Below are 27551 nucleotides of genomic sequence, written 5' to 3' on the forward strand. Positions count from 1 at the left end.
CTTTATTTAAGCACCATATGACGTCAAGGTTACCTCCCTTTGTTCAGACACAAGATGTGCTTGGCATTCATGTCGTACCTTTAGAGCTCTCGACACTGATTGGCTGATTTAAGGATATCCTACGGGGATGTCCTCAGATCTCCACACACAGAAGTATCGTATCGGAGTAAAAGGAGTGTTTAAAATAACCCATTGCCCGACAGCGCGAGACATTTGGTTTTGCGAATAGACTGTCAGTTTTCAAAAGTTGCACGGTCGACGGTTGGATCCATAAGTCACCTGATCATACGAATTATAACTTAATGTATTGTATTTATTCGGTGTAATAGCTAAATTAACTGTAAATGTAAACACGTTTTTAAATATTTCCTCTGTGTGTTGATATCACGTTTCTGTTCTCATTGTATACAGGCCTAATGCTCGAAATGACGTACTTAGTTAATGTTTAAAGCATGTATTGTTTTAAACACTGTGTGTAATACGTGTTCTGTGGTTCACATGTTGAAGTTACTATGTTCACAATCCACCAGCTTATTGTTATTTCCTGAGAACTGATATTAAACAGTAGTCTTTTAACATTTTACCTTTTACTTACTTTTGTTCCCGAGTCTACACTTTTTCTGATCTGGTACTTTGCAAAGTTGTCAGTTCGTTTGTCTAACTGACTGAAATGTTTAGGAATTACATAGCAATGGTAAGACAGGTTTAAATCAGTTTCTGACTACCACGGCTGGTAATTCTATGACAACAGCGATATGTTTGCGCCTGTAATGTGTATAAGATAAAAAGAAAATATTATAATAGGTGAGGTGAGGTGAAATTGGGTTTAACGTCGTGCTTGAGAATATTTCGTCATATGACGACGTGCATGCGTGTGTATGTGTATATGCGGCTGCTTGTACTAGTCCAGACTTAAGCTGGTTTTATAGTGCTAGCCCACTGAGATACCATGCTGCAGTGAAGCATGAATACCCCACTCAGACACATTATACTGACTCCGAGCCGACCAGTCCTTGTTGTACCCATTAATTCCGAGCGCCAGGCAGGGACCAACAAGTACCATATTTTAACGTCTTTTGGTATGACGCGGTCGGGGATCGAACCCGCGACCTTCCACTCTCCGGGCGAAATATTATAATATGTTGTATACAACAATAATACTAAAACCTAGTTTTCTCAAATATACTGTACCCTGTTTTCTGGAAAGCACCCAACAGCGATGAGTGTTTTGTATAACTCTTTAGAAGCACACTCCGTGACCACCACCAGCTGAAAACAAACAAACAAACATACAGACATGTAACCACGAGTTAACATCGGGACAGTGTTGTAGCATTCGTAAGTACTCGTGTCATTCCGGGAAGCCGGATGGCGACTCGTACCCCTCTCGTGGCCATGTTCACGACGGGGCTAAGCGCAAACGGGCACGGAGATGAAAGTAGTCTCGGATTATTTCCAAGGAAAGATAACCCTGAATGTCCAAACATAGCTTCTAATAAACGCCAATTAATTTTACAACGCGAAAGTCACTTTAAGTTTTATATGTCGTTAACAGTTATCAGTAACAAGATAATTATATAATCACGGAAATAATAAAGAAATTCGATAATCGCAAAGAAACTATTTGACCTCATTTCACATTTCACTACGCGTGATTTGAATGGTTTGCCACGATTCTTGGCAATAATTGCGTACTATACAGGTACGAGTCTTCTTGTAGGTCACGGAAAGAGGCGAGTAGTTACGAATGAGTGTTGTTGTTACAATGATAGTCCAAGGACAAATGCTACAAAAGTCCCTATATGTTAGGATCTCTCAGCAGCGGTAAGAAGTCCTATCAGTAATTAGTATGACCCCTCCAACCCTCCTAAAATCCTTGTTGATAGTGAACTAGCCACAGCATGTATCAGGTCACTAAAAGCAATCAAGGTTTACAACATTGCTTCACCCACACAATCCACATGTCCACTGACCAACTGCATGAATATTAACCCCGGGTCTAATGGAGGCTGAAAAGGATTAATGCACTACTTGGTAAAGACATGTAGACTTTGTGATAAGGCCGGTGTATCACATTACCTGGTTTTGATACTACCTCTAAATTTGGCCCTAGCAGTAATAAATTTATAGAGAATGAATTAGTCAAAACGCAACTTTGAACACTATCAAGGTTATAGCCCAGCCTGTCAGCTTGATTTGTAAAGAAGGTCATATGTAAAGTAGGCCCTTGAATGCCACCTACAAGCACAGGTGTGCTGCTGACAATAGATCGGGAGAAGCTTTGGGTTCGGATCCTCGACTATATGTTCCTGACTCGGCAAAGGGAGGCAACTCTGTACACCTACAGTACCCTAGACTGTGCGAAGGTGATATGGTCGCTGGTTTGGGAATCAAATCCCTGGTTTTTCGCCACATATCTTATTCTCTTTATAACAAGGGGCGGTGGAGTAGCTTGGTGGCTAAAGAGTTCGCTCGTCACGCCGAAGACCCGGGTTGGACTGCTCACATGGGTACAATGTGTGAAGCCCGTTTCTGGTGTCCCCCGCCGTGATATTGCTGGAATAGTGCTAAAAGCGGCGTAAAACTAATTTCACTCACTTACTCTTTATATACAGAATAATTAATATGTAATGCTAGTGGTCGCTTTAGTATGAATTTTAACCGGAATGTATCCATTGGTACATTCCCCCCTCTCCCGTATCCCATCCTTGAGTTCATCACTTACGGAGTTCAACATCCGGGTGACGCACAAGGTATAAATGATGCTACATCGAAAGCGGCAGTAAAATACTTCACTTACGTCGCTAGAATTACTGCCAGTAACAGCAGTGCGTTTTGAAAATAAATTCTGGTTGCATGTTTTCGTTTCAAATGATGTTCGTATCATTTCGGTCTGTGTATGGCGTGTGTATGACAGTATGGCGTGCATTTGTCGACAGTATTGGGTGAATTTATGGACAACGTGACCTACATCAATGGACTACATGACATGCAGTTGTGGTCAAACATGGCGTGTACCTCTGGACCACATGGCTAAAATGTTTTGATAATTTGGCGTGTATTTGTTGAATTTGCCTATAACTGTAGATTGTGAATTTCTTTTGCATTTCAGGTATGTATTTCAGGACAACACAGCTTCAATATCTTGGAAACAAGGCTTTCATTTACGAACAACATGGTTTATGAGGACAACATGGTGTATGAGGGACAACATGGCGTGTAAATGTCGACAATATGGCGTGTAAATGTGGACAATATGGCGTATGTGGACAAACATGGCGTGTAAATGTGGACAATATGGCGTATGAGGACAACATGGCGTGTAAATGTGAACAATATGGCGTATGTGGACAAAACGGCTCTACGTACGTATCCCGGAATGTCGTAGGAGTCGAGCAGCTTGATGATGTTGGGGTGGTTCACCTTCTTCATGATGAGGATCTCATTCCTCACATCATTCATCTCCTTCTTGGTCCTGAAGGAGGAGATGTACTTGAGAGCGCAGATCTGTAACACACAGAGTTTACCCGTGAAGATCAGGGTTAGAATTGATCTTCAGTAACCCGTACTTGTCGTAAGAGGCGACTAATGCTATCGGGTGATCAGGCTCGCTGACTTGGTTGACACATGTCATCGATCCCTATAGCGTAGATCTATGCTCATGATGTTAATCACTGGGTTGTCTGACCCAGACTCGATTATTTACAGACTGTGTTCATGTAGCTGTAGTATTGCTGAGAGCGGCGTTAAACAGCAGATAAACAAACAAATAAATATATTTGTTGTTTACAGGTTGGCTTAGTGGATAAAGCGTCTAGACGGAAAGTCGTTGGTTCGATACCGTACTATGCAGAATTACGTACAAATATGATACTTATTGTTACCCTGCCTGGCGATCGTCAATAATGTATTAGAACAAAGACTGGTTGACTCGAATAACGTATACCATGTCGGCGGTGTAACAAAGTAAAACTAGCGGACGGGATCTCATTTGGCTAGCGCCTAAAAACAGACACTTCTCCAGGCTAGTCACAGTACCTGAGGTATTATGTGTACGTACACACAGAGGGAGGCCCAGGCAGACATACGCACACATACATACAAACACACACTGACACACACAGGCAGACAGACAGGCTCACACATACACACACATGTCGTTATATTGGTGTAATAATCGTGAAAGCAATGTTGAACTTTCACGAAGACATTACCTCCCCTGATCCGCCTCTCTTCCTCCCCTTGTACACATCGCCATAGGCGCCACTGCCGATCAGCTCCAGCGCCTCGTATCGCTCGTCCTGCATGTTGGCTGGGTCTTCCTGGAGAGACATGATCCAATGAGAAAAAACATAACATCATCCCTTTCATGTTTCCTTTGGAGTGTAACTATGATGTACTTTTGTTTTGTTGTTAGTTTGTTGTTGAACGCCGCACTCAGCAGTATTCCAGCTGTATGGCGGCGGTCTGTAAATAATCGATTCTGGATCGAAAAATCTAGTGATCAACAGTATGAGCATCGATTTACGCCAATTGGGATACGATGGCATGTGTCAACCAGATCAGCGAGCCTGGCCATCCGATACCGTTAATCGCCCTTTACGACAAGCACGGACCAGTACTGGAGATCAATTCTAACCCGGATCTTCACGGGTAATCTGATCTCAATTTGAGGTCGCCCTTGCTATTCTTTGTACAGACACGAGTTATTGTGGGTTCGAACAGAATATGTTCCCATGTGTATCAGTGCCCGTGGGTTCCGCCAAAGTGTTCAACGCCATCGCAAACGTCATTAGTCCATCCTCACCCTTGTAAAATATCTAAAATATCTGCGAGTTTGGTTTCTGCAAGTCAGTATTTCTCATATGTAGATGACTATGCTTTGAATTAATTCATCTTATGTACTTTCTTTGTTCTTGAAGCCGACCAGGAACAATTCTACAATGAGGCGGCGACCTGTATATAACTATAAATAGTCGAGTCGATTCCCCACTTGGGTACGTTGTGTGAAACCCATTCCTGGTGTTTCCCGCCGTGACATTGCTGGAATGTTGCGGCGTGAAACCATACTCACTCACTCATACTCACACAGGTCATTATAGAATAGAGCATACTAGTGGTGGTCCGATTAATTGAAATAATCGAAGATTGGTCGCAGTGACTCAACGACCAAGCAATCGAACATGTTTTCTCATAATCGAACACGACCAATCTTGGAACACTTGTTTGCATTAACATTATTTTTCACAATGCTGGTTTTGACTGTGTCAATAAATTTACATTTCATAAGCACTACATGTAGAAGCTCGTTCCAAGTCATGATTGAATATATCTTAAAGAATGTGTTCCTAACATACTAATCATCATTTAAATATGCAAAATATGCAAACGGACTTGATGCAATTTGCAAAAAAACAACAAATTACTACATGTTTTTTCTTTATTTTTTTGTGCTTTAACAAAAATAACAGGAACAATTGATAAATGACGCAAACCAATTATTTTCGATGATTGATCGGTTGTAATGGACCAATCATCAATTATTAGATTTTAACCAATTCCCAACACTAGAGCATACATCTGCTGTATAGTAATATGACTTAATATATTACATAACATATATTATATATTATTTATCAATATACGCAATTGTAAAAGGAAGTTGACATGGAAAGTATACAAAAGTAATGCATGCAGTATATAGTTTACTCTGCTATAATTTCTATCTAAGAACAGAAACAATATGTATTACTTTCCATTATAAAACGCAAAAGTAAAGTAAAACAAGATCCAAGTCACTCTCGACATATGAGGGGCGGTGGGGTAGCCTAATGGTTAAAGCGTCCGCTCGACATGCTGAAGACCCGGGTTCGATTCCCCACATGGGTGCAATGAGTGAAGCCCATTTCTGGTGCCCTCGCCGTGATATTGATGGAATATTGCTAAAAGCGGCGTAAAACCATACTCACTCACTCACTCACTCAACATGTGAACTATTCGTCTCAGTCAAGCTCAGTCAAACCCTATTTCCACATTAACCTTAAACATGCTGTATACTTGCGATAACAATTTGATCTAAATCAAAAAGAAAATATTAGTAAGAATTCTATTTATATCTATTACATGACATGAAAAAAAGCAATTCGTATGGAGTATAAATATCTACAACGCACTGCGACAATCGTTTTATTTACCTATTGAGCTTCATTTGAATTCAGCTACTCACTGTTTCCGGCTCCAGCTAACTCTATAGTAAGCGTCCATGTGAACTGGATAGGTTCTTATCCATAACGGATCACAGACTTTAAGAAGCGTAAAAACAGCGATTAGCTACATTATCAACACCTGAACGGTATTAGTGACTCTTATCGTGTAAGGCGGGGAATATAAGTGCTTTGCACACGTACTCTAAGTTCTACGGTAGATAATTAACAACACGGTCGCCATTTATTATCATTATCATACACGACAGTTTCTTATAAATGTCACTGTACTTACTTTGTGAAAAGGGACCATGGTATTTGGAAGATTGCTTATATATAACAGGGGTGGAAATAACTTTAAAATTGTTAGTGTACTCCGGTACAGTGGCACATGTAAAATCACTTGCTCTGATCATTTCTCCACTATACCGGCCGTTTTCTTGTTATTTTTTAAAATAAACAACATTATTAACATTGGAAAGTCAACTGGACACCGGTACACAGTGTGATATAAATTTGCTTGCCTGACAGAATTTGGGTTATTTTCCTGAATATTCAAGGAAATAAATAAGCGAACACATGAAAGTACAAGTGTTCCTTCATTTATTTCCAGGATTTCTCTCACATTGCAATATATACCTTGTGAAAAAACCTGGTAAAGAATAAAGGAACACTTTACTTCCCTGTGCTCCCTTATTCGTTTCCATGAGTATATACATTTTGAGACGAGGGGGTAGCCTAGTGGTTAAAGTGTTCGCTCGCCATGCCAAAGACCCGGGTTCGATTCCCGAAATGGGTACAACGTGTGAAGGCCATTTATGGTGCCCCCGCCGTAATATTACTGGGACATACTAAAAAGCGGCGTAAAACAAAATTCACTCACTTATACGTGTTTCGTGAAGTAACTGTGACAGTCCCTTTGAAGTGAACAGCATGTTTATGACTTACCGTTTCAATAGAACACAGAGTCCTCCTTTGAATCTGTTTGGCCGTCTTGTATGTACAATACTGTACCTGGTAGCTTTATAACCACACTGTTTAAGGTATTCGTGAAATATAGAGTCGCTGCCGCGCCAGGACTTTGGGGACTATTCTTGACGCTGACATGGACATAAGAGTGACTGTACGGGGAAACGTACATAAGCATACACGTTATATTGTGATTCAGTGCATTTCTTCTGTGTGTCTATAAACACCAGTATAGTCACAAAAGTAGCGTAAATGAACCCGAATGCATGTACAAACAACCGTCCTTAACGTTTTCCTAATTATTGGTTTCAGGTTTCTTGAAAATCTTTAGTCGAGGATGAAAATGGAAAAAATATTGAAAATGGAAAAAATATATATGTAATATATTTACAGTATGACAAATATATAAAAACATCATTGTTTCGTTTATGACGAGTAAATTTGTATGTCATATTTAGGGTTTGCTCAGAATTGGAGGAAAATAGAATCATTTTTATTCGGAAACTACCTTGTTCAGGACAAGATTGGAGTCAAGCGAGATAAGATATCTGAGATTCACAGATCACAACCCACTATAAATGAACGAATGAATGAATGAATAAATAAATGAATAAATAACGTAATAATGTTTATTATAAATGGTGAGTTCAGTTCTAAACCCCTTTCAGCAATATTTCAGCAATATTTCAGCAATATCACGGCAAGGGACACCAGACATGGGCTTCACACATTGTTCCCATGTGGGGAATCGAACAGGAGTCTTTAGCGTGATGTTATAATAATTATTATGAATGGGTGGATTTATGAACGGGTGGATGAATACGGTGTACATTTATTCAATAATGAATTACAATATATAATAAAATGAAACAAATAAATAAAACAAAAAGAAAAGAAAAATCATTTTGCGATCAAAGTTTGTCCTCATTACACAGGGTCTCGGATACAAGAGAAGGAAATATTCACTGCATTTGCTCTCCCCATTTGTAGTATAAAAAATGAAAGTATAAAATCAGTGTGTTTCTATCTTGAGTTACAATGTAAGTACACCTACACCTACATACTCTGTCGGCATTCTTTAATCTGCTCTATCCAGGTAAGCGTGAACAAAAATAGCAGGTAGAGGTCACGACCAGGTCAAGGATCATTAGAGAACACTGAGGGATCGATCTATAAGTTACAGTAATCGACCGATTGTACCCGGGGGCTGGAAGGTTCATCACTTGCCTCACACCTTGCAGCGTTGTACACCTGTGAGTGAGTTTAGTTTTACGCCGCACTCAGCAATATTTCAGTTATATGGCGGTGGTCTGTAAATAATCGAGTCTGGACCAGACAATCCAGTGATCAACAGCATGAGCATCGATCTACGCAATCGGGATACAATGACATATGTCAACCAAGCCAGCAAGCCTGACCACCCGATCCCGTTTGTCGCCTCTTACGACAAGCATGGGTTACTGAAGGTTCATTCTAACCCGGACCTTCACGGGTATGATGAACTTTAAGATTTCGTGCCAAACTGAACCAGATGGCTTAACATGCGATTCGATGATGATATCAATCACTAGGTTCTCTCGTCCAGACTCGTTTACGACCTTCGTCAAATAGCTTTAACGCCGCTTTTAATATTCCAGCAATATCACGGCTGGGGACACTAGAAATGGGCTCCACATATTGTACCCGTGTGGGGAATCGAACCAGAGTCTTTAGCGTGATGAGCGAACACTTAAACCACTAGGCTACCCCGCCGCCCCATGACGTATAACAGCGACTGCAACAATCTGTTTTGGCTGTAACGGAGGCTACACGGTTCATCATTTGCCTCACATTTCAGAGCGTTGTCTACTTGATGAACTATGATGTAGACAAGCTACTGCAACCAGCTGTATTGATTGTGTATGTGGCGGAGTGACATATGGGTTGTGTTACATATGTTTTAAATGTCCTTGATAACACATGAAGGGAACAACAGCTGGGTGAATATACGCCATAATAATATCATTATCAAGCTTAAACTCAAGGACGGGTAGGTCATTTCCGCGTGCGCGTATGTGAGTCGTTGTCTGTATGTTTGTGTGAATGTTGTTTTACGCCGCACTCAGCACTATTCCAGGTATATGGCGGCGGTCTGTAAATAATCGAGTCTGGACCAGACAGTCCAGTGATCAACAGCATGAGCATCGATCTACGCAATCGGTATACAATAACATGTGTCGACCAAGTCAGCGAGCCTGGCCACCCGATCCCGTTAGTCGCCTCTTATGACAGGCATGGGTTGCTGAAGATCAATTCTGATCCGGATCTTCACGGGTCTCACACTTCAGAGCGTTGGCTGTATACCTGATGAACTATGATGTAGACCAGCTACAGCCACCACCTGTATTGATTGTGTATGTGGCGGAGTGGCAGTACATGGATTGTGTTACATGTGTGTTAACTGTCCTTGATGACACGTGCAGGAAACAACAGCTGAATGTATATATACGGCATAATAATATCTATATCTGACTGGAAATGAAGTATTGAGAGTCTTCACTTTCTCCTTGGGAGCGGTGAGGTAGCCTAGTGGTTAAAGCGTTCGCTCGTCACGCCGAAGACCCGGGTTCGATTCCCACATGGGCACAATTTGTGAGCCCATTTCTGGTGCTCCCCGCCGTGATGTTGCTGAAATATTGCTAAAAGCGGCGTCAAACCACACTCACTCACCCACTTTCTCCTTGAAAGTACGTGCGTACGTGCAAGCGTGTGCGTCTGTGTCGGCATGTGGGTGTTTATATATGTGTGGGTGGGTCTGTCTGCCTGTGGTCTTTTGACGGTTTTGAAAAGCCTATGTGTAGTTTGGAAGGAGAGGGGCAGTGAGCGAGTGAGTTTAGTTTTACTCCGCTTTTAGCAATATACAAGTAATATCACGGCGGGGAACACCAGAAATGGGCTTAACACATTGTACGGGATCGACGAGGGGAATCGAACACAGGTCATCGGCTTGACGAGCGAACGCTTTAGCCACGAAGCTACCCAACCCACCGCCACGTAGTGATTGGGGGAGGTGGTAATGGCGGTAATAATACATCCCCTTACCCTCCCTTTTCAGACATCTTACGTTTGTCAGTCTGTGTCATTTGGGCCGCCGTGATATCGCTGGAATATTGCTAAAAGCGGCGTAAAACTAAACTCACTCACTCACTCATTTGTTGTTATTTTCACGGCATGAAATACGTAGCATCCATTTTATGCATGGCGTAATCGGTTTCTGTTTCCTGTTAAGGTCAGATACCTGCTTTCGGTGCTGTAACTATACACCTGGTTAATTCCGGCGACACAAGTTATTTCAATCCCCAGACACATACATCAATAAAATATTCACCATTTAAAAATCTCATCAAAATAACACGACACTTTAACCCCACTGAGCGAACCGATCTGAACCGCCGAACATAACCTTTACAAATACCTCGTGTCAGTCTTTACGAAATCGACGCGCGAACCAGTGAGAGGAATTCCCCAGGAGTTTGAAAAGCTCACGTAACCCAGTAAACAGACCCGGGCGCGGCCGTGACTCACCTGAGTGCGACCACACGACTCGATCACACAGGATTTACCTGTACAGGTAGTTAATGGCAAAACTCTGCCCCTGAGTTAGGACAGAGCTACGCAACATACAGGTAAGCGAAGCTGTAAGCTCGGTTTAGTGCATGTTCATATCTATGCCAGATCGATTATAACCGCTGCCTATATATCCATGTGAGGAGCCCTAACCACTCGTGTTGTCAACAATGATATATCATGTTTCTAAATTATGTCGTAAAACTGTGAACGTTGATGTCAACAGTGATTGCTATGCCATAAACGATACAGTACTGATTAATCTAAGTTATTATATGATTGTCGTAATAGATAATATCAGTTATTACATTTAATAACTGATCACGAGGGGTAAATATAGTAACTGACAGTTTGATGAACAAGTTGACAGCTGCACGTAATGACAAGATAAAGGGTGTATGATGTCATTATAAATATTAACTTGGTAATTGTAATTGGCCTGTCTCGAGGGAGAAGATAAGGTTTGATAAGATAGTGAAGGCAGGGACTCACGTGCTTTTGCTCCACGCTAAAATGTCGGTCACTGTTGTACGGAGTCGAGAGATATTGCGAGGCTAGGTCATTCACAATCGGTTGGAGTTCTTTTATATCGCTGTTGTGTCACGCTGACATTTTTAGTCCAGAGTTGTCGTATCCAATGTGAGCGAGGCCTAGTATGTATTGCCCTTACATGTCGTCACAGCATAATTGAATCAGCCATGAATATAATATGACCTCTGACATTCAAGGTGAAGGACGTAATTATCAGAGCGTAGTTGTATATACAGGTTTGTACAACAGGCTGAGCAAGACTGGTTATGTGTCTAGTGTGACGCGTTGTGCTCATTCAACAGGTACGTATATTCTTATGCCGGATTGGGTGTAGGTCTACAAGTTTGTAGTAAATGTGCTTGTAAATTACAGTTTTACCTGAGGTTGTCATGACGACCAAGGGGCGTGGTGAACATCTGTTCCGTGTTTCAGGTGTGACGATGTCTGACGACAAATACGAGCTGCTGAAGAAGATCGGCGGGGGGTCATATGGAGTTGTGTACAAGGGCAGGAGACGGGACAATAAAGACAAGGTATTTGTCGAAACAATCCCTAGACTCAGTGGATAGTGAATGAGTGAGTTTAGTTTTACGCCGCTCTTAACTGTATTTGATTAATATTAATTTCATCAGGAATGACGCATGTGTGTTTGTACGTTGTCTACGTCACTCTCAGCAATATTGCAGCTATGTTAGGCAGTGGGGTAGTCCTAGTGGTTACGGCGTTTGCTTTTCACGCCGAAGACCCGGGTTCGATTCCCCACATGGGTGCAATAATGTGAAGCCCATTTCTGGTGTTCCCCGCCGTGATGTTGCTGGAACATTGCTAAAAGCGGCGTAAAACTAAATTCACTCACTCAAGCTATGTGACGAAGGTCTGTAAATTATAGAGTCTGGACGAGAGAACCTAGTGATTGATATCATGAGCATCGATCCGCATGTTAAGCCATCTGGTTCAGTTTTGGCACGAAATCTAAAGAGTTGAAATCTGCATCGCGACTTCCGGTATCTTAGACGACCGTCGCGCATGTTCCCATAAATGACTTGGAGGCATCAGAGGTCAAGGACGAGGTTGTTTTGCCATGACGTCGATCTTGTCTCGCTAAGTGATTTGTCTGGTTCAGACTCGTGTATTTTAAGCCGCCATGATAAAGCTGGAATTTACAAAATGTGGTATGAATATTGTTTTCCTTTTCGTGACGAACCAAGCTGTCTCTTTGGTGAGTTGCCGTTATCGGGATATCATGACGTCACGGTCGACGTCAAATTGCCATTTCACGGTCAGAGAGTGACATGGTAACAGAAACTAATTGCTACAAATATTTCACCTAGACAGGTTGTATATATCGTATCGTTATACAATAATGGAATGGGAGGCGGATTCAAATGGGTGAGTGAGTGAGTTTACTTTTACGCCGCACTCAGCAATATTCCAGCTATATGGCCTCTGTCTGTAAATAATTGAGTCTGGACCAGACAGTCCAGTCACCAACAGCATGAGCATGGATCTGGATACGCAAATGGGAACCGATGACACGTGTCAGCCAAGTCAGCGAGCCTGACCACCCGATCCCGTTAGTCGCCTCTTATGACAAGCATGGGTTACTGATTCTTACCCGGATATTCACGGGTCGGGGTCAAATGGGATTTCAATGGGGTGTATGGTCGCATTCCAGGGTATTGTACTTAATGGCAACGTGCATGCTTGTTCACGTCCTCGTGGTTAGGCTTGAACCGGTTTTAATGTGCTGACTCACTGAAATACCATGCTGAAGTCTGACATGGATACCCTCTGATACCATCTAAACGAGTGAGTGAGTTTAGTTTTATGCCACACTCAGCAATATTCCAGCTATATGTAAATGTAAAATCGAGTCTGGACCAGACAATCCAGTTATCAACATCATGAGCATCGATCTGCACAACTGGGATACGATGACATGTGTGAACCAAGTCAGCGAGCCTGACCACCTGATCCCATTAGTCGCCTCTTACGACAAGCATGGGTTACTGAAGACCAATTCTAACCGGGCTCTTCACAGATGCCATCAAAACGAAGTTGAGGTATACCAGGTAACAAGAAGTACAACTTCGGGGGTCGGAGAGCGAACCACAGACCTTCCGCACCCCGGCAAACATGCTTTCCACTAGACGACTCAGATTGGCTGGTTATGATAAAGAGGTGCAATGAGTTTACGAGCTGAATTAGACTAACGCTTAATCTCTGAATATATATAATTTTGATAGCAATAAATAATCCCGTGTACATTGAAAAGGAGGCCCAACGAGGATGGGAGATTCACAACCCGAGGGAATCTAGACTTGCTTCATTTAGAGCTTTAGCATTTCACGGCGGCTGGAATGGAAACTGATGCGGTTGAGGGACTGAGAGACAGACTAGAGGTGAAAGTTTGTGTGTGTATTCGGGGCCATCTGCGTTCGTAAAATCCTTTATGACCCGCTGTTTAAACATTGAACTCAAACTTCACTCATTATTTCAATTTTGTTCCGTATGTAGTGAGTGTCAGGGCCTAGACTTTCGAAGCTCTCTTAGCGCTAATTAAGATAGTCGTAAGTGTCATACATTAACACTAACTTACGACTGTCATAGCACTAAGAGAGCTTCGAAAATCTAGGCCCAGGTTGATAACTGTTCCGTCTTTTCAGGTGTGCGCCCTCAAGTACATCCCCAAGAATGTTACAGAGAAACACATCAAGGATGCTCGGAACGAGATTCACATCCTCAAGCGACTGAGGCATCCACACATTGTACAGATGCTGGACAGCTTCGAGACAGACAAACATGTAGGTTCAGAACCAATGGGCTCCAATGACCCACCATCCTTAAAGGTCACATGCAACCAAAAAAAAACATAATTAAAACACAATTATCACTTTTTCATAACATATAATATACATTGCTGATTATGAAAAATCAAATAAACAAAATTATAAGCGTACAATCGCAAATCAAAAGTGCAATATTTTGTACTTTGGTATATTTCCCTCGAAACGAAGCAGCCGGGATACCGAACCCAGTCAGAGCGGGTGGGCGTGCAATTTTAAAGTGTAACGAAAACTTTTATTGGCTGGTTCATTTGCCGATACATTCAGGGCCATTTGTGTGTGTATAGAGATGTTGGATTTTGTAAATACGTGCTCATTTTTTGTGTATAACATTTTGCAATCAACAGACATCATAAGATGTCATGTGTACAAGAATCACACCTGCCTGTCTGTGTAATTACACAATGTGACAGAAACAGATTTTGGGTGCACGAGCCATAAATCAATATTGTTTGTGGTGTAATTTTGTTTGTGGTGTATAGCCTGATAGGTGTTAAGTTCAAATTGCATGTGGTCAGTGATCGATGTTGTGTATTACATATTGTCACTAGCAGACAGGCAGGCAGACATATAGGTGTCAATAAAACAGACATCGAGTTTTGTCTGTGACAGAGGCACATCTATATCAAAGTTAGACATTCTGACAATGCTAAATAATGACGTTGTTTTTAAGTATCGAACTGAGAAACTGACTCGGTAAGAAGAACGTGTGGTGAAATAGTCAAATGAAATTATATAAACAGTTAAATCGGTAATCTACTGTCATAACATATAATATGTTCGCGCCTGTGAAATATGAACAAAACATTAGAAAAATAGCTCACATCAAAGCCTACTCCGAGTTTTCACCGCCAGCGAAGGTTTTCCGTCTTGAAATGTCGCTTCCATAATACTCGTGAAGTGTTTCAGTCTGAACGTTATTGTAAATAATACTCGTGAACTGTTTAAGTCTTAAGTGTTTGCTATTATACTCGAGAGATAACACTGAACCTTCCTTAATGGTAGTAAACTGTTTCATTCTAAACATTACCGTATGATAATACTAGTAAACTGTTTTCCTCTAAATATTATCGTATGATAATACTAGTAAACTGTTTCCTCTAAACATTACCGCAGTATAATACTAGTAAACTGTTTCATTCTAAACATTATCGTATGATAATACTAGTAAACTGTTTCACTCTAAATATTATCGTATGATAATACTAGTAAACTGTTTCATCCTAAACATTATCGTATGATAATACTAGTAAACTGTTTCACTCTAAACATTACCGCAGTATAATACAAGTAAACTGTTTCACTCTAAACATTATCGTATGATAATACTAGTAAACTGTTTCATTCTAAACATTATCGTATGATAATACTAGTAAACTGTTTCACTTCTAAACATTACCGCAGTATAATACTAGTAAACTGTTTCATTCTAAACATTACCGTATGATAATACTAGTAAACTGTTTCACTCTAAACATTACCGCAGTATAATACTAGTAAACTGTTTCACTCTAAACATTACCGCAGTATAATACTAGTAAACTGTTTCATTAATCTAAACATTATCGTATGATAATACTAGTAAACTGTTTCACTCTAAACATTACCGCAGTATAATACTAGTAAACTGTTTCATTCTAAACATTACCGTATGATAATACTAGTAAACTGTTTCACTCTAAACATTACCGCAGTATAATACTAGTAAACTGTTTCATTCTAAACGTTCTCGTATGATAATACTAGTAAACTGTTTCATTCTAAATTTTATCGTATGTTAATACTAGTAAACTGTTTCACTCTAAACATTACCGCAGTATAATACTAGTAAACTGTTTCATTCTAAACATTACCGTAGGATAATACTAGTAAACTGTTTCATTCTAAACATTATCGTATGATAATACTAGTAAACTGTTTCATTCTAAACATTACCGTATGATAATACTAGTAAACTGTTTCATTCTAAACATTACCGTAGGATAATACTAGTAAACTGTTTCATTCTAAACATTATCGTATGATAATACTAGTAAACTGTTTCATTCTAAACATTACCGTATGATAATACTAGTAAACTGTTTCACTCTAAACATTACCGCAGTATAATACTAGTAAACTGTTTCATTCCAAACATTATCGTATGATAATAAAAGTAAACTGTTTCATTCTAAACGTTATCGTATGATAATACTAGTAAACTGTTTCGGTCATAACCTTCAAGTATTATAATATTCCTGAATTGTTTCCGTCTTAACACTCGTGCATTAAATACCTATTAACTCTATAAGTATAAACATTTTGGTATAATAGAAGTTCGCTCATCACGCCGAAGACCGGATACGATTCCCCACATGGGTACAATTTGTGAAGTCCTTTTCTGGTGTTCCCTGCCTTGATATTGCTGGAATATTGCTAAAAACGGCGTAAAACCACACTCAGTCAGTCAGTCTAATAGAAACACTGAGCTGTGTCAGTCTTAACTGCCTTGTATAACAATAACCCAGAACTCTTCGATCTTACTTTCCCTGTATAACACTTTGTTTTCTAGCTTAGACGTTGACCTTCTTTCCTACTCGTGATCTGTTCCGGCCTAAACATTTTCTTGTTAATTCTCCGGAGCTGTTTCAGGCTAAGCCTTCTTGCAGAACAATATCCGTGGACTGTTTTACATTCTTGTACTCGTGAAATGTTTCAGTCAGAAAGAGTTTGTCAAGAGCTTCAGTCTCGACTGTCATGTGTATATGTATCTAACCATTCTTGCATGTATGTTTGCAGATCGTGCTTGTGTTCGAGTACGCTGTCAAGGAATTGTTCAAGGCTATGAGGTCAGAGCCCAAGGGGAAGTTCAAGGAAGAAAAGGTACTGGTAGTTGCGTCTATTACGTCAAAGACATCAGTAATACACTGAAATACTGTCAAGGAAGACAAGGTACTGGTAGTTGCGTCTATTACGTCAAAGACATCAGTAATACACTGAAACACTGTCAAGGAAGACAAGGTACTGGTAGTTGCGTCTATTACGTCAAAGACATCAGCAATACACTGAAATACTGTTAAGGCAGTGTATGAAATAAGCCAAAAACCCAGCCAGACATCTGGGCTGGTAACTTCAAAAACTTACCAGCCCAGAAGAGATTTAATCAGTCCTTCTTAAACACTAAATAGACAGTGCCAGTGGACACGTTATCTGAATATTTTTGTCACCCGTCCATCGGGCTGACTAGCTTTAAAATTAGACCGTCTGGCAGACATCTAACCCGTCTCGGGCTGTCGGACGGGCCTTATTTCATAAACTGGTTAAGGTGAAGATAATATTCCACTAAAACATTGACTCATTGAGGAAGAGATAACGGGCCTTTAGTTAACGAGGTATAACCATTAGACCGACATAAATATATTATCAAATATATACCATAAATTTTAATTGATCGAGTATTCAACGAAAAAGGGCTCTGACAATTGAAAAGACATGCATGAAACCATACGGTACATTTGCTAATGGGACGCATACTATTACAATTTCCGGCTTAACAAAATGTAATGAATAGACGTTTTAACAGTAGGTTTCAAGCTCTGACTTCAGGCTACAGAACAGTTAGGTATCGCCTACAAATTATATCCCCTTTGACCCACCCCTCTTTGGTGCCAAGACCATCTCCGTGGTGTAGTGGTTAGAGCGTCCGCCCGGAGAGCGGAAGGTCGCGGGTTCGATCCCCGACCGCGTCATACCAAAAGACGTTAAAATATGGTACTTGTTGGTCCCTGCCTGGCGCTCGGCACTAATGGGTACAACAAGGACTGGTCGGCTCGGAGTCAGTATAATGTGTCTGAGTGGGGTATTCATGTTTCACTGCGGCATGGTATCTCCAGTGAGCTAGCACTATAAAACCAGCTTAAGTCTGGGCTAGTACAAACAGCCGTACATACACATACACACGCATGCACGTCGTCATATGAGCGAAATATTCTCAAGCACGACGTTAAACCCAATTTCACCTCACCTCTGTGGTACCATGGATGAGCGTCTGTTCGCAGAGTGGCTGTCCTTCGATCCCTGATCATGTTGTACCTAAAACTATTACAATATGCCCTGCGCTCGGCATTAAAGCGGTAAATCAACTACCAGTCGGTTCAGAATTAGTGTACTGTGTGAGTGAGGTATTCATGTTAAGTTGAATGGGCTAGAAACATGAGACCGACATTAGACCGGACTCGTCCATACAGACACACACATATACTAGTGAACACATTGCTACATAATTGAGATAATCCTGAATACGGCGTGCCACCTCACCCGTTCCAAGACGAATATGTGCAAAATAACGTCACATTTACTTGTGACAGTTGCCTGCTTCTTTCAATGTATGTTTAATAAGGCAGAGACCCGTGAAGATCCGGTTTAAATTTTCTGTGACCCGTGACTCGTAAGAGGCGACTAACGGATCGGGTGGTCAGACTCGCTTTATCAGTCGTCACATGTATCACAATTACAAAGATCGGTGTTCATGATGTTAATCACTCGTTTGAATCATTTACAGACCAGGGCCCCGTTCCACAAAGGTGATCGTAACTCCCACTGTAACATAGACTTACGACAGTTGTAGTGCTAAGGTGATCGTAACTTCCATACTGTAACATAGACTTACGACAGTCGTAGTGCTAAAGTGATCGTAACTCCCATACTGCAACATAGCCTTACGACAGTCGTAGTGCTAAGGTGATCGTAACTCCCATACTTTAACATAGACATATGACAGTTGTAGTGCTAAGGTGATCGTAACTCACATACTTTAACATAGACATAGGACAGTCGTAGTGCTAAGGTGATCGTAACTCCCATACTGCAACATAGACTTACGACAGTCGTAGTGCTAAGGTGATCGTAACTCCCATACTGCAACATAGTCTTACGACAGTCGTAGTGCTAAGGTGATCGTAACTCCCATACTGCAACATAGATAGACCTACAACAGTCGTAGCGCTAAGGTGATCGTAACTCCCATACTTTAACATAGACTTACGACAGTCGTAGTGCTAAGGTGATCGTAACTCCCATACTTTAACATAGACTTACGACAGTCGTAGTGCTAAGGTGATCGTAACTCCCATACTTTAACATAGACTTAAGACAGTCATAGCGCTACGATCGCTGGAATATTGGTGACTGCGGCGTCAAACAATAACCAAACAAGATAAGGCAACGTGATACGTCACCCTCCTCGTTGTTTCAGGTGCGCGAGATCTCGTGCCAGATCTGTTCTGGGTTGTACTACCTCCATTCCGAGAAGGTGCTCCACAGAGACCTCAAACCACAGAACATCCTCGTCACCCAGGGCAACATAATTAAGATTTGTGACTTTGGATTCGCGCGAATGATGGAAGAAAAATACTATGCCAGAACTATCCAGGTGAACTATTCGCACATCAATATGTTTTCTAAAATTACAGTTAATGATGACCTGTTAAAGGGTCACAATGACCATCAAGAATCGATTCAAAAATTTACAAACACGTTCACCATGAGTACTTGTGAACTTGTTTGAGTGGCATTTAGAAGTTGGTGTGATGAGCAACGAGGAGAGTTCTATGGATATACAACATTTGCTTGATAACGATATTAGTAGCTACACCGAAACGTCGCTCATATAATATTAAAGAAGTTGTATATCCATAGAACTCTCCTCGTTGTGCTTGCCACAAAAGGCGACTATGCTTGTCGTAAGAGGCGACTAACGGGATCGGGTGGTCAGGCTCGCTGGCTTGGTTGACACATGTCATCGGTTCCCAATTGCGCAAATCGATGCTAATGCTGCTGATCACGGGATTGTCTGGTCCAGACTCGATTATTTACAGACCACCGCCATATAGCTGGAATATTGCTGAGTGCGGCGTAAAACTAAACTCACTCACTCACTCTCCTCGTTGTACTTGTGAACTGACTATGACAAAGTATGCGCATGTCAAACTCTACCGGAACCACTCTTCGTTGGGTAGGTCACCATAAAGGAAGCTGCTTGTCAAGGGAACCTTTCTTTATTATTTATATATTATTTTCATTAACAGGGGACGCTGATCTACATGGCACCGGAACTATTTGGCCATGAGGCGTTTGTCCACTATACAGAGAAAGTGGACATTTGGTAACTATGGCAACTGACCCTTACCCGCTTTAGCCGTGAGGATAGATTGCATAAACGAATATAAACTAGAGTAAGTGACATGGGAATAAATATAACTAGAAATTAAAACTACATGACACTGTCGAATAACGCTTCCGAAAACAGTGTGTAAAACACCTGTATATCAGATACAATTGTAAAAATAAAATGATTGAAGATGCTATTTTACAATTAAGTTACCTGAAAAGGACATCTTGAAAAAAATACAAAATAACCATCAAACATGGATTTCACCCTAAATTTGTGGTTTATTTTCACCGACCTTTGAAAACTAAGTGACTAGCATTTAAAGCCAGTTTGCAAATACCTAGTATGATCATTATTTGATCGTCAATAACAAAATACACACATGATACAGAAAGATTCGAAAAATGGACAAAGCTTTTAGAAGAAATTTCTTATGATTACGGAAATTCCTTTTTAATTTTTTTATTTTATAGAATTTCAGTGACATTACATTGTTTCACCTTGATGTTAAAGGAACGCCCGAAGTGACCCATGGCCAGCTTTCACAAAGTGGCCAAAAGATGACCGTAACTTCCATTCTTTGCTAAACAAGAACCAGGTGGAACACTTAACGTTTTGGTAAAATCCGGAAACCTGGTATAAAAGCTGAAACTGTGTCGACACTGTTCTTGGAGAAATGTCTGAAGTGGCCTACCTGTTCCGTTTCAGGGCTCTTGGGTGCATTATATACGAACTGTTTGTTGGTAAACGACTATTCGAAACAAAGAGCTTGAAAGCTCTGTGTAAGCTGCATCGTAATGTAGAGCTCCCGAAGAAGATGAGCAGCAAGCTGACGGACCTGCTTCAGAGGCTGCTGGTGTGTGACCAACACAGTCGACTCAACTGGCCCAATATTCTAAACCATCCGTGGTTCAAGACTGGCATACCTGGTAGGAATGGCATTTTCTCGAACACGGATCTAGCTTGTCGTACCTTGCTTCGGTAGCAGTTAATGTTTTTCTCCTCAGAAGATACGAGTACGATGCTACCTTTGTGGCCATGATTTCTTTTATGCATGCTCTGTCATCGTATCGCATTGCGACAATCACTGGATTGTCTGGTCCAGACTCGATTTGTTTACAAACAACATCGTTCAGCTGTAGTACTGTTCAAACAAATATATACTCATTACATGTTCACAATTGTACAATCGGATCTGATTTTAGCAGAGATAACTTATGGATGTAAAAAGGGTTTTATCTCTAAATTCCATTAAAAAATCACGCTGTCATTTAGAAAGTGGTCAAATGTACAAATTCGAGTACTTTTAAAGGTTTGGGACCTATATATTACGTATTTGGTTACTTTATCTGTCGCTTAGTTCAACGAATATTTGTGCTTTGCGGTGGCTGGGATCCCTGGTTTTTTCGCACCTATGAAATTCTACGTATGTCGCTATTGGAAAATCGAATCACCATATACATGTATGGTACTTAGCAAGGAAGATAGCTGCATGTATGATAATACTTATGAAGTTAAACTAACCGATAAGGACTGTAGCTTACTTTATGACAATTCTTTGCAAAGTGTGCTTATCAAGAAATGTTCATTTGCTGGCGGTTAACGTGGAGTTTTGATCACGTGGGTACAATCCCGATAAGGATCGGCAATTATAGTCCGTTTGGCTCAAAAGCGGACCGATGAATTGCAATCTAACTCGAAAACATATAATACTCAATGAAACGCTGATCATAATCAAAACATCAGACCAACTCTGTGATTTGTTTGCAGAGTTTATGTCCTAAAATTTAAAAAGTTGTTTAACAAACTATCATTAAAATGTTGACACAGTTCTCTATTTGTTACGAGGGAGGAGTGCAGAGAAAGGGACAGCCAGGTGTTAGAGAAGCAGTACCGACAAAGCTATTGATTCATTAACCTGTGCTGTGCCGTCTCCATCCTTTCTCGCACACCCTGGCTGTCCCTTTCTTTGCACTCCTCCCTCGTAAACAAATAGTGACCTGTGTAAATATGTTGATGATAGTTTGTTAAACAACTTTTTATTTGATTTGCGTTGAAGCAAACAAATCAATTTGGGCATTTTCTTTAAATGACGCTGTTTCCAGATATCACAGTTGAAATGATTGACGATGAGGAAAGGAAACTATTCCAAACAAAGTGAAAACGTTTCTACCGTGAATGATGTGAACACACGAGTGATGGTAGATCTATTCATTAATTTTGTGTTTTGTATTCCTCAGTATCAGAGGCAGACTTGGCCAGGGAAAGTCCATACACTAAACCGGAAATAGGCGTGAAGAAACGTCAGGAACATCTTCGGAAGGTGGGTAAATTATTTAGTGCCGCACTCGGCAATATTCCATCCAAATGACAGCCTGGAAATAACGGAGTCAGGACCAGACAATGCATAGCTTGGACAGGCATCACCTGCCATATAATTGAACTTCACAATATTTACCATATTTAAGGTGTTTCTGTACAGACTGCATGTTCTCAGTGATAGAAAAGCCTTAATATCGTCAGCGCTTGTGGGACAAGATGGCGCCCTAGTGACGGCAGTAAAGGGGAGCACGCTCTGATTGGCTGAGTAGCTTTTAATCACGATGATACACAATCAGCAAAGTAACCGAATATGATCAGCTGGCCCTGCTGAGGCCATCCTAAGTTCCTGGGGGGTTGTTGTCTGCAGAAGGTGAGGGGCAGCAATTACCATCAACAGACAGGCAAACAGGCTCGATGTACAGTTTAAACAGGCACGATGTATAGTTTGTGATATTCACTACTGATATAAAGAACTCAAAGAAAGAGCCATAAAGATTTTTCGTTATAAGCGTAGTACGTTATACGCATTTTGATTAAAAACATGTTCGTTATAAACGTATGTGCATCATTCGAATCATGGCCCATGCATGTTCTGGACTCCCCCTTCATGTGACTTTAGAGATTATACCAACGCATGTATGAATAGTCAAAGTCAACTAGACTTATTATACAGAAGACCTGCCCATATACTACCTACCTACCTACCTATCCACCCACCCCATCATCCATCCCATCCATGTCATCCATCCCATCCCATCCATGTCATCCCTCCATCCCATCCCATCCATGTCAATCCATGTCATCCCATCCATGTCATCTATCCATGTCATCCCTCCATCCCATGTCACCCATGCCATCCCATCCATCCATGTCATCCCATCCATGTCATCCCTCCATGTCATCCATCCATCCATGTCATCCCTCCATGTCATCCATGCCATCCCATCCCACCCATGTCATCCCTCCATGTCATCCCATCCATGTCATCCACCCATGTCATCCATGCCATCCCATCCCATACATGTCATCCCTCCATGTCATCCATCCATGTTATCCATCCCATCCATCTAAGGCATCCATCCATGTCATCCCTCCATCCCATCCCATCCATGTCATCCCTCCATGTCATCCCATCCATGTCATCCATCCATGTCATACAGTTCACATTTTAACACCTCCTGACTAATGAATCCGTTACAAAAATAACACACTAACATCAAAGACACAATGTCTGTCTACGTCCTGCGAATGCAAAATTTCAGGTTGTCCACGTCTTAGAATGAAATCAACCCACCCTCCAAAAGTACCCACCCACCCTCCAAAAAAAAGCACACCAACAAAAAGCCCCAACCCATTAAATCAAGTTTGTCAAACTCGACATCCTGTCCACCAAGAATCAGGACTTCACAAAAGGAAAACGTTTGGAAGCCAGCGAAATCCGCCGCCACAAACCATTGATGTACAGAGATGAACAGAGATCAAGGTTACAATAGGCCTGTGAAGTAGCCAATCTATAGACTCTATCAAAGCACCCTGTCAGCTTGTTTTCACTACTACCCCCTCCCCTCCCCTACTGTTTATTGGCTTCATCACCTGTTCTTTCCGTTGTTCTTAGTCCCCAACTGGCCTCTTCCAATTATGTGCCAATTGTTCTTAAATTGCATGCTGTTGTTAATGTTAATCTGCTATTTGTCAAAACATATAATGTATATAAACCTCTCATCATTTGGTTGTGGTCACTTTAAGCGATAACGTGTACGAATCTACATCGAAACGTTGTCAATACAATAAGCACGATCTTGTCATCCATAAAGTTATATACTTCATTAACGTTTTTTCATCAACATCATGATGCAGGTCCGAATTATCCGACACTCCAGAAGTATGCGTCGGAGGAGACCAGATGCTGGTAGAGTGAAAGGGCTTCAAGTTGAATCTCGACCTGATAATCTCGATACAAAGGAACGTGAAGCAGCATCTGAGGCCGATTATCTTCAAGACAAGAACGAGGATGCCTCAAGAACTGACAATCTTGATGTAAAGAAGACCCAAACTGCATCGAGAACGGAACATGTGACAAGTAGTGCCGTTTTCCTCGAGTACCAGATAGATGGGTGGCATCTGGCACCGATGTCGTTGACGCAGCTAAGGACGATGTCGATATCGATGTGTGGACGGGTTTGGGGAGGACGATGACTTTGTGATATTGGAGGAAGCAATGGCAGAGGTAGATATTGATGACGATGTAGATGTTGTTGTGATCATTGGACTTGAGGAAGAGGAGGAGGATGAGGAGGGACACTTTGGTCACGAGAATGAAGATGAAGAAGATGACGAGGATGGCGATGAAGGTTCGGAGGACTGAGATGAAACCCATTTCGCAGCAATTTAGCATTTAGAATTCATATTGAATATGATGTCGAAAGTATTGCTATATACACTGACGTACAAAGAGGAAAGTAGCATCTCATAGACATTTAGAGTTGGACGAACATGAATACATGACACGTTTTGTGGATTCTATTTTTTACTTTTTATCACGACGTTTCAGAGCTAATTCTTGCTCCTTAATCAGGCGAATGGCGCCTAGCTCTTTGGAACTATTGTAAAAATACGAATCAACGTAGAATTGTTTTAAATAATACCCTAAAAAACAAGGTGTCCTTTCCCTTGAATGTCAGCTGTATAAGTTGTCAATTTCAATGTATGTCATTCCATTCATGAAGTGAATGCTCGCGGCGCAATATTATCATTACCAAGGTCTTTTGGATGTGTATGTACTCAAATGTCATTCTCATCTCCCTTAGGAGTATACATTTTTACATTGTATTATCGCCAAACATGCAGGTGTTAGAATACTGACTGAACATGTTACTCAAACTGAAGATTTAGTACAACCAACAATCATACCCAACCTTGTATCTTTTTTATGTATAGCAGTAAAAGATGTTACTCTTTGCTTCACTTATCGCGTTCCTTTATTTATTTATCACTATAGCAACAGTCCCGTAAAGAAGTTAGGGTATAGCTGAACCCTGCTTTGAATAGTATTTCAGCTGTCACGGTGATCCAGCTTGATGTGGAAAGAGACCGGAATAACGCAGGTCTAACAATTTTACAGCTATGACCAAACCACCAGAAACCATCTAAGGTATCATATGCCCCTCAGGCAAAACAGTTCTAGAGTGACAACAAGTCACAACATAAAGCCGGCGTCCGATCAAGTTCAAGCGTGCCCCTGCGTGGGTGAGTAAGTATGGTTTTACGCCGCTTTTAGAAATGTTCCACCAATATATATCATGGCGGGAGACACCCGAAATGGGCTTCAATCACTGTACCCATGTGGGGAATCAGACGCGAGTCTTCGGCGTGACGAGCGAACGTTTTAACCACTAGGCTACCCCTCTGCTCCGTACCCCTGCGTGAAGACGTTTCTCGGCACGGATATGGTGTTAACAGACATAACCTGGTAGAAGCGACATTCGAATCCCCGGTTGTAGGTTTCTGGCACGTATAAAGAGAATTCTGTCAGAGAGACAGTACTTAAATCATAATATAATGTTTACAATGCAAATATTTACAAAATCAAACACTAACGTCTTCCCATCAAAAGATTATTGTTCCGTAACCTTTAATAGAATACGTATTGTGTTCATAAAACGAAAACAAACATTAGTGTCTCTGATAGTTCACTGTTTAATGTTGAGACGGGATGGGGTCATGTATGTACAATTTTATGCGGCGTTTGTGACATTACTAATTCTAGTTGTATGTTTATAGAATTCTCTTGTTTGTTTGTGTGTTAATTGCTCTAGACAATACGACGGCGCTCCTTTTAATGATCTTTTCTGAACCAGACAATCCAGGGATCGATGTTACAGGCATCGATTCACGCCGGTAGGATACCAGGCTATCATTGTGAATGAGTTTAGACTTACGCCGCTTTTAGCAATATTGCAGCAATATTACGGCCTGGGACACCGGAAATGGGCTTCACACACTGTACCCAGGCTATCAATGTTAGTAACATAGTCGAACCACCCGTTATATTAAGTCGCCCGGTCCTTGCAATACGTATAGGTTGCTTTGGAATAAATTCTATTTCGAAATTCCAGCTAATCGTTTAGGACTTAACAAGCAAGTGATTGATATCGTGAGCATCGTTGTTGTACGATGACATGCATCAACCACAATCAACTAGGATGATTATTAATTATTAGTTCTGGTTTTGTATACTTTTAAGTCCCAAACATATTAATTATTGCTCGTCAAATCAACTAAACACAACAATACCTGAAGGTATTATACTTGTACACCTTGAAAATGCGTGTTCGCAGTTTTGTATAATTTCAATAAAATTTTGATTATTTCTGAATGTTCAGGCGTTGGTCTTATTCCTGTACATCTTGAAAATGCGTATTCATTTCGCAAAATGACCACAAAATAATACTGAGCAAACAAAGTTAAGGAACGTAAATATCTAAGGTGATATTTTTGTTGATAAGATCGACACCATTTCATAAAATTATAAACCTGATTTTTCTGCTCAGTATACAATTGTTACGGTCAGGTAGATTTTGTACGTTCTTTGTTTTGATTTCAATAAAATTTATTATGATCATTTGTAAATGTTCTGGCGTTGCTCTTCTTCCCACAAGGGGCCCGGATGTCACATTCGTCTAGGGTGCCGCAAGTCACCATGCAGGGTTGCGTGCTTGACGCCTGTCAGGAATCTGGGGTCGTTGGTTCGAATCCACATTGACCCGTGAATATCCGGGTTAGAAGAAGAAAAGAAGAAAAATATTTTATTATTGTGCCACATGCTAATATGCGACACGATTAAAACGTTTACATAGCATCCGGCCATTTGGCCTATGAGACACATGTATATATCACTGTGAAACATTTAAGATAAATAAAAATGTA

General features: G+C 40.9%; 2 protein-coding genes across 7 annotated transcripts in view; one reads left to right on the forward strand and one right to left on the reverse strand.

Annotated features, from left to right (window-relative positions):
* The window catches only part of LOC124255798 (serine/threonine-protein kinase 36-like), a 36451-nt gene extending 24634 nt beyond the window's left edge, over positions 1-11817 (reverse strand). The window contains exons 1-4 of one of the 4 annotated variants that reach the window (XM_046689742.1): positions 11688-11817; positions 4215-4322; positions 3370-3507; positions 1192-1269 (exon numbers count right to left, since the gene is read on the reverse strand). In XM_046689742.1, the coding sequence (XP_046545698.1) occupies positions 1192-1269; positions 3370-3507; positions 4215-4307 (309 nt within the window). In that variant the 5' untranslated portion in view covers positions 4308-4322; positions 11688-11817. Of the gene's footprint in view, positions 1-1191; positions 1270-3369; positions 3508-4214; positions 4323-7151; positions 7265-10736; positions 10857-11270; positions 11468-11687 lie in introns of those variants that run through there. The other 3 variants (XM_046689738.1, XM_046689756.1, XM_046689748.1) reach the window with 3 other exon arrangements.
* On the forward strand, positions 11594-27254 carry LOC124255785 (serine/threonine-protein kinase 36-like). 3 transcript variants are annotated; one of them, XM_046689726.1, is made up of 9 exons: positions 11594-11612; positions 11735-11842; positions 13976-14113; positions 16934-17017; positions 19389-19565; positions 20221-20297; positions 21012-21232; positions 22544-22626; positions 24483-27254. In XM_046689726.1, exons 2-9 carry the CDS (start codon positions 11750-11752, stop codon positions 24819-24821), a joined length of 1212 nt encoding a protein of 403 aa, XP_046545682.1. In that variant the 5' UTR covers positions 11594-11612; positions 11735-11749; the 3' UTR covers positions 24822-27254. The 3 variants fall into 3 exon arrangements, with proteins under 3 accessions (XP_046545682.1, XP_046545672.1, XP_046545664.1); XM_046689716.1 differs by lacking the exon at positions 11594-11612 and having other exon boundaries at positions 11699-11842; positions 24483-24707; positions 24749-27254; XM_046689708.1 differs by lacking the exon at positions 11594-11612 and having other exon boundaries at positions 11699-11842.
* The last annotated feature ends 297 nt before the right edge of the window (positions 27255-27551 follow it).

Source organism: Haliotis rubra, unplaced genomic scaffold (genome assembly GCF_003918875.1).
Source record: "Haliotis rubra isolate DU_JTF1 unplaced genomic scaffold, ASM391887v1 Scf1158, whole genome shotgun sequence".
Taxonomy (NCBI): domain Eukaryota; kingdom Metazoa; phylum Mollusca; class Gastropoda; order Lepetellida; family Haliotidae; genus Haliotis; species Haliotis rubra.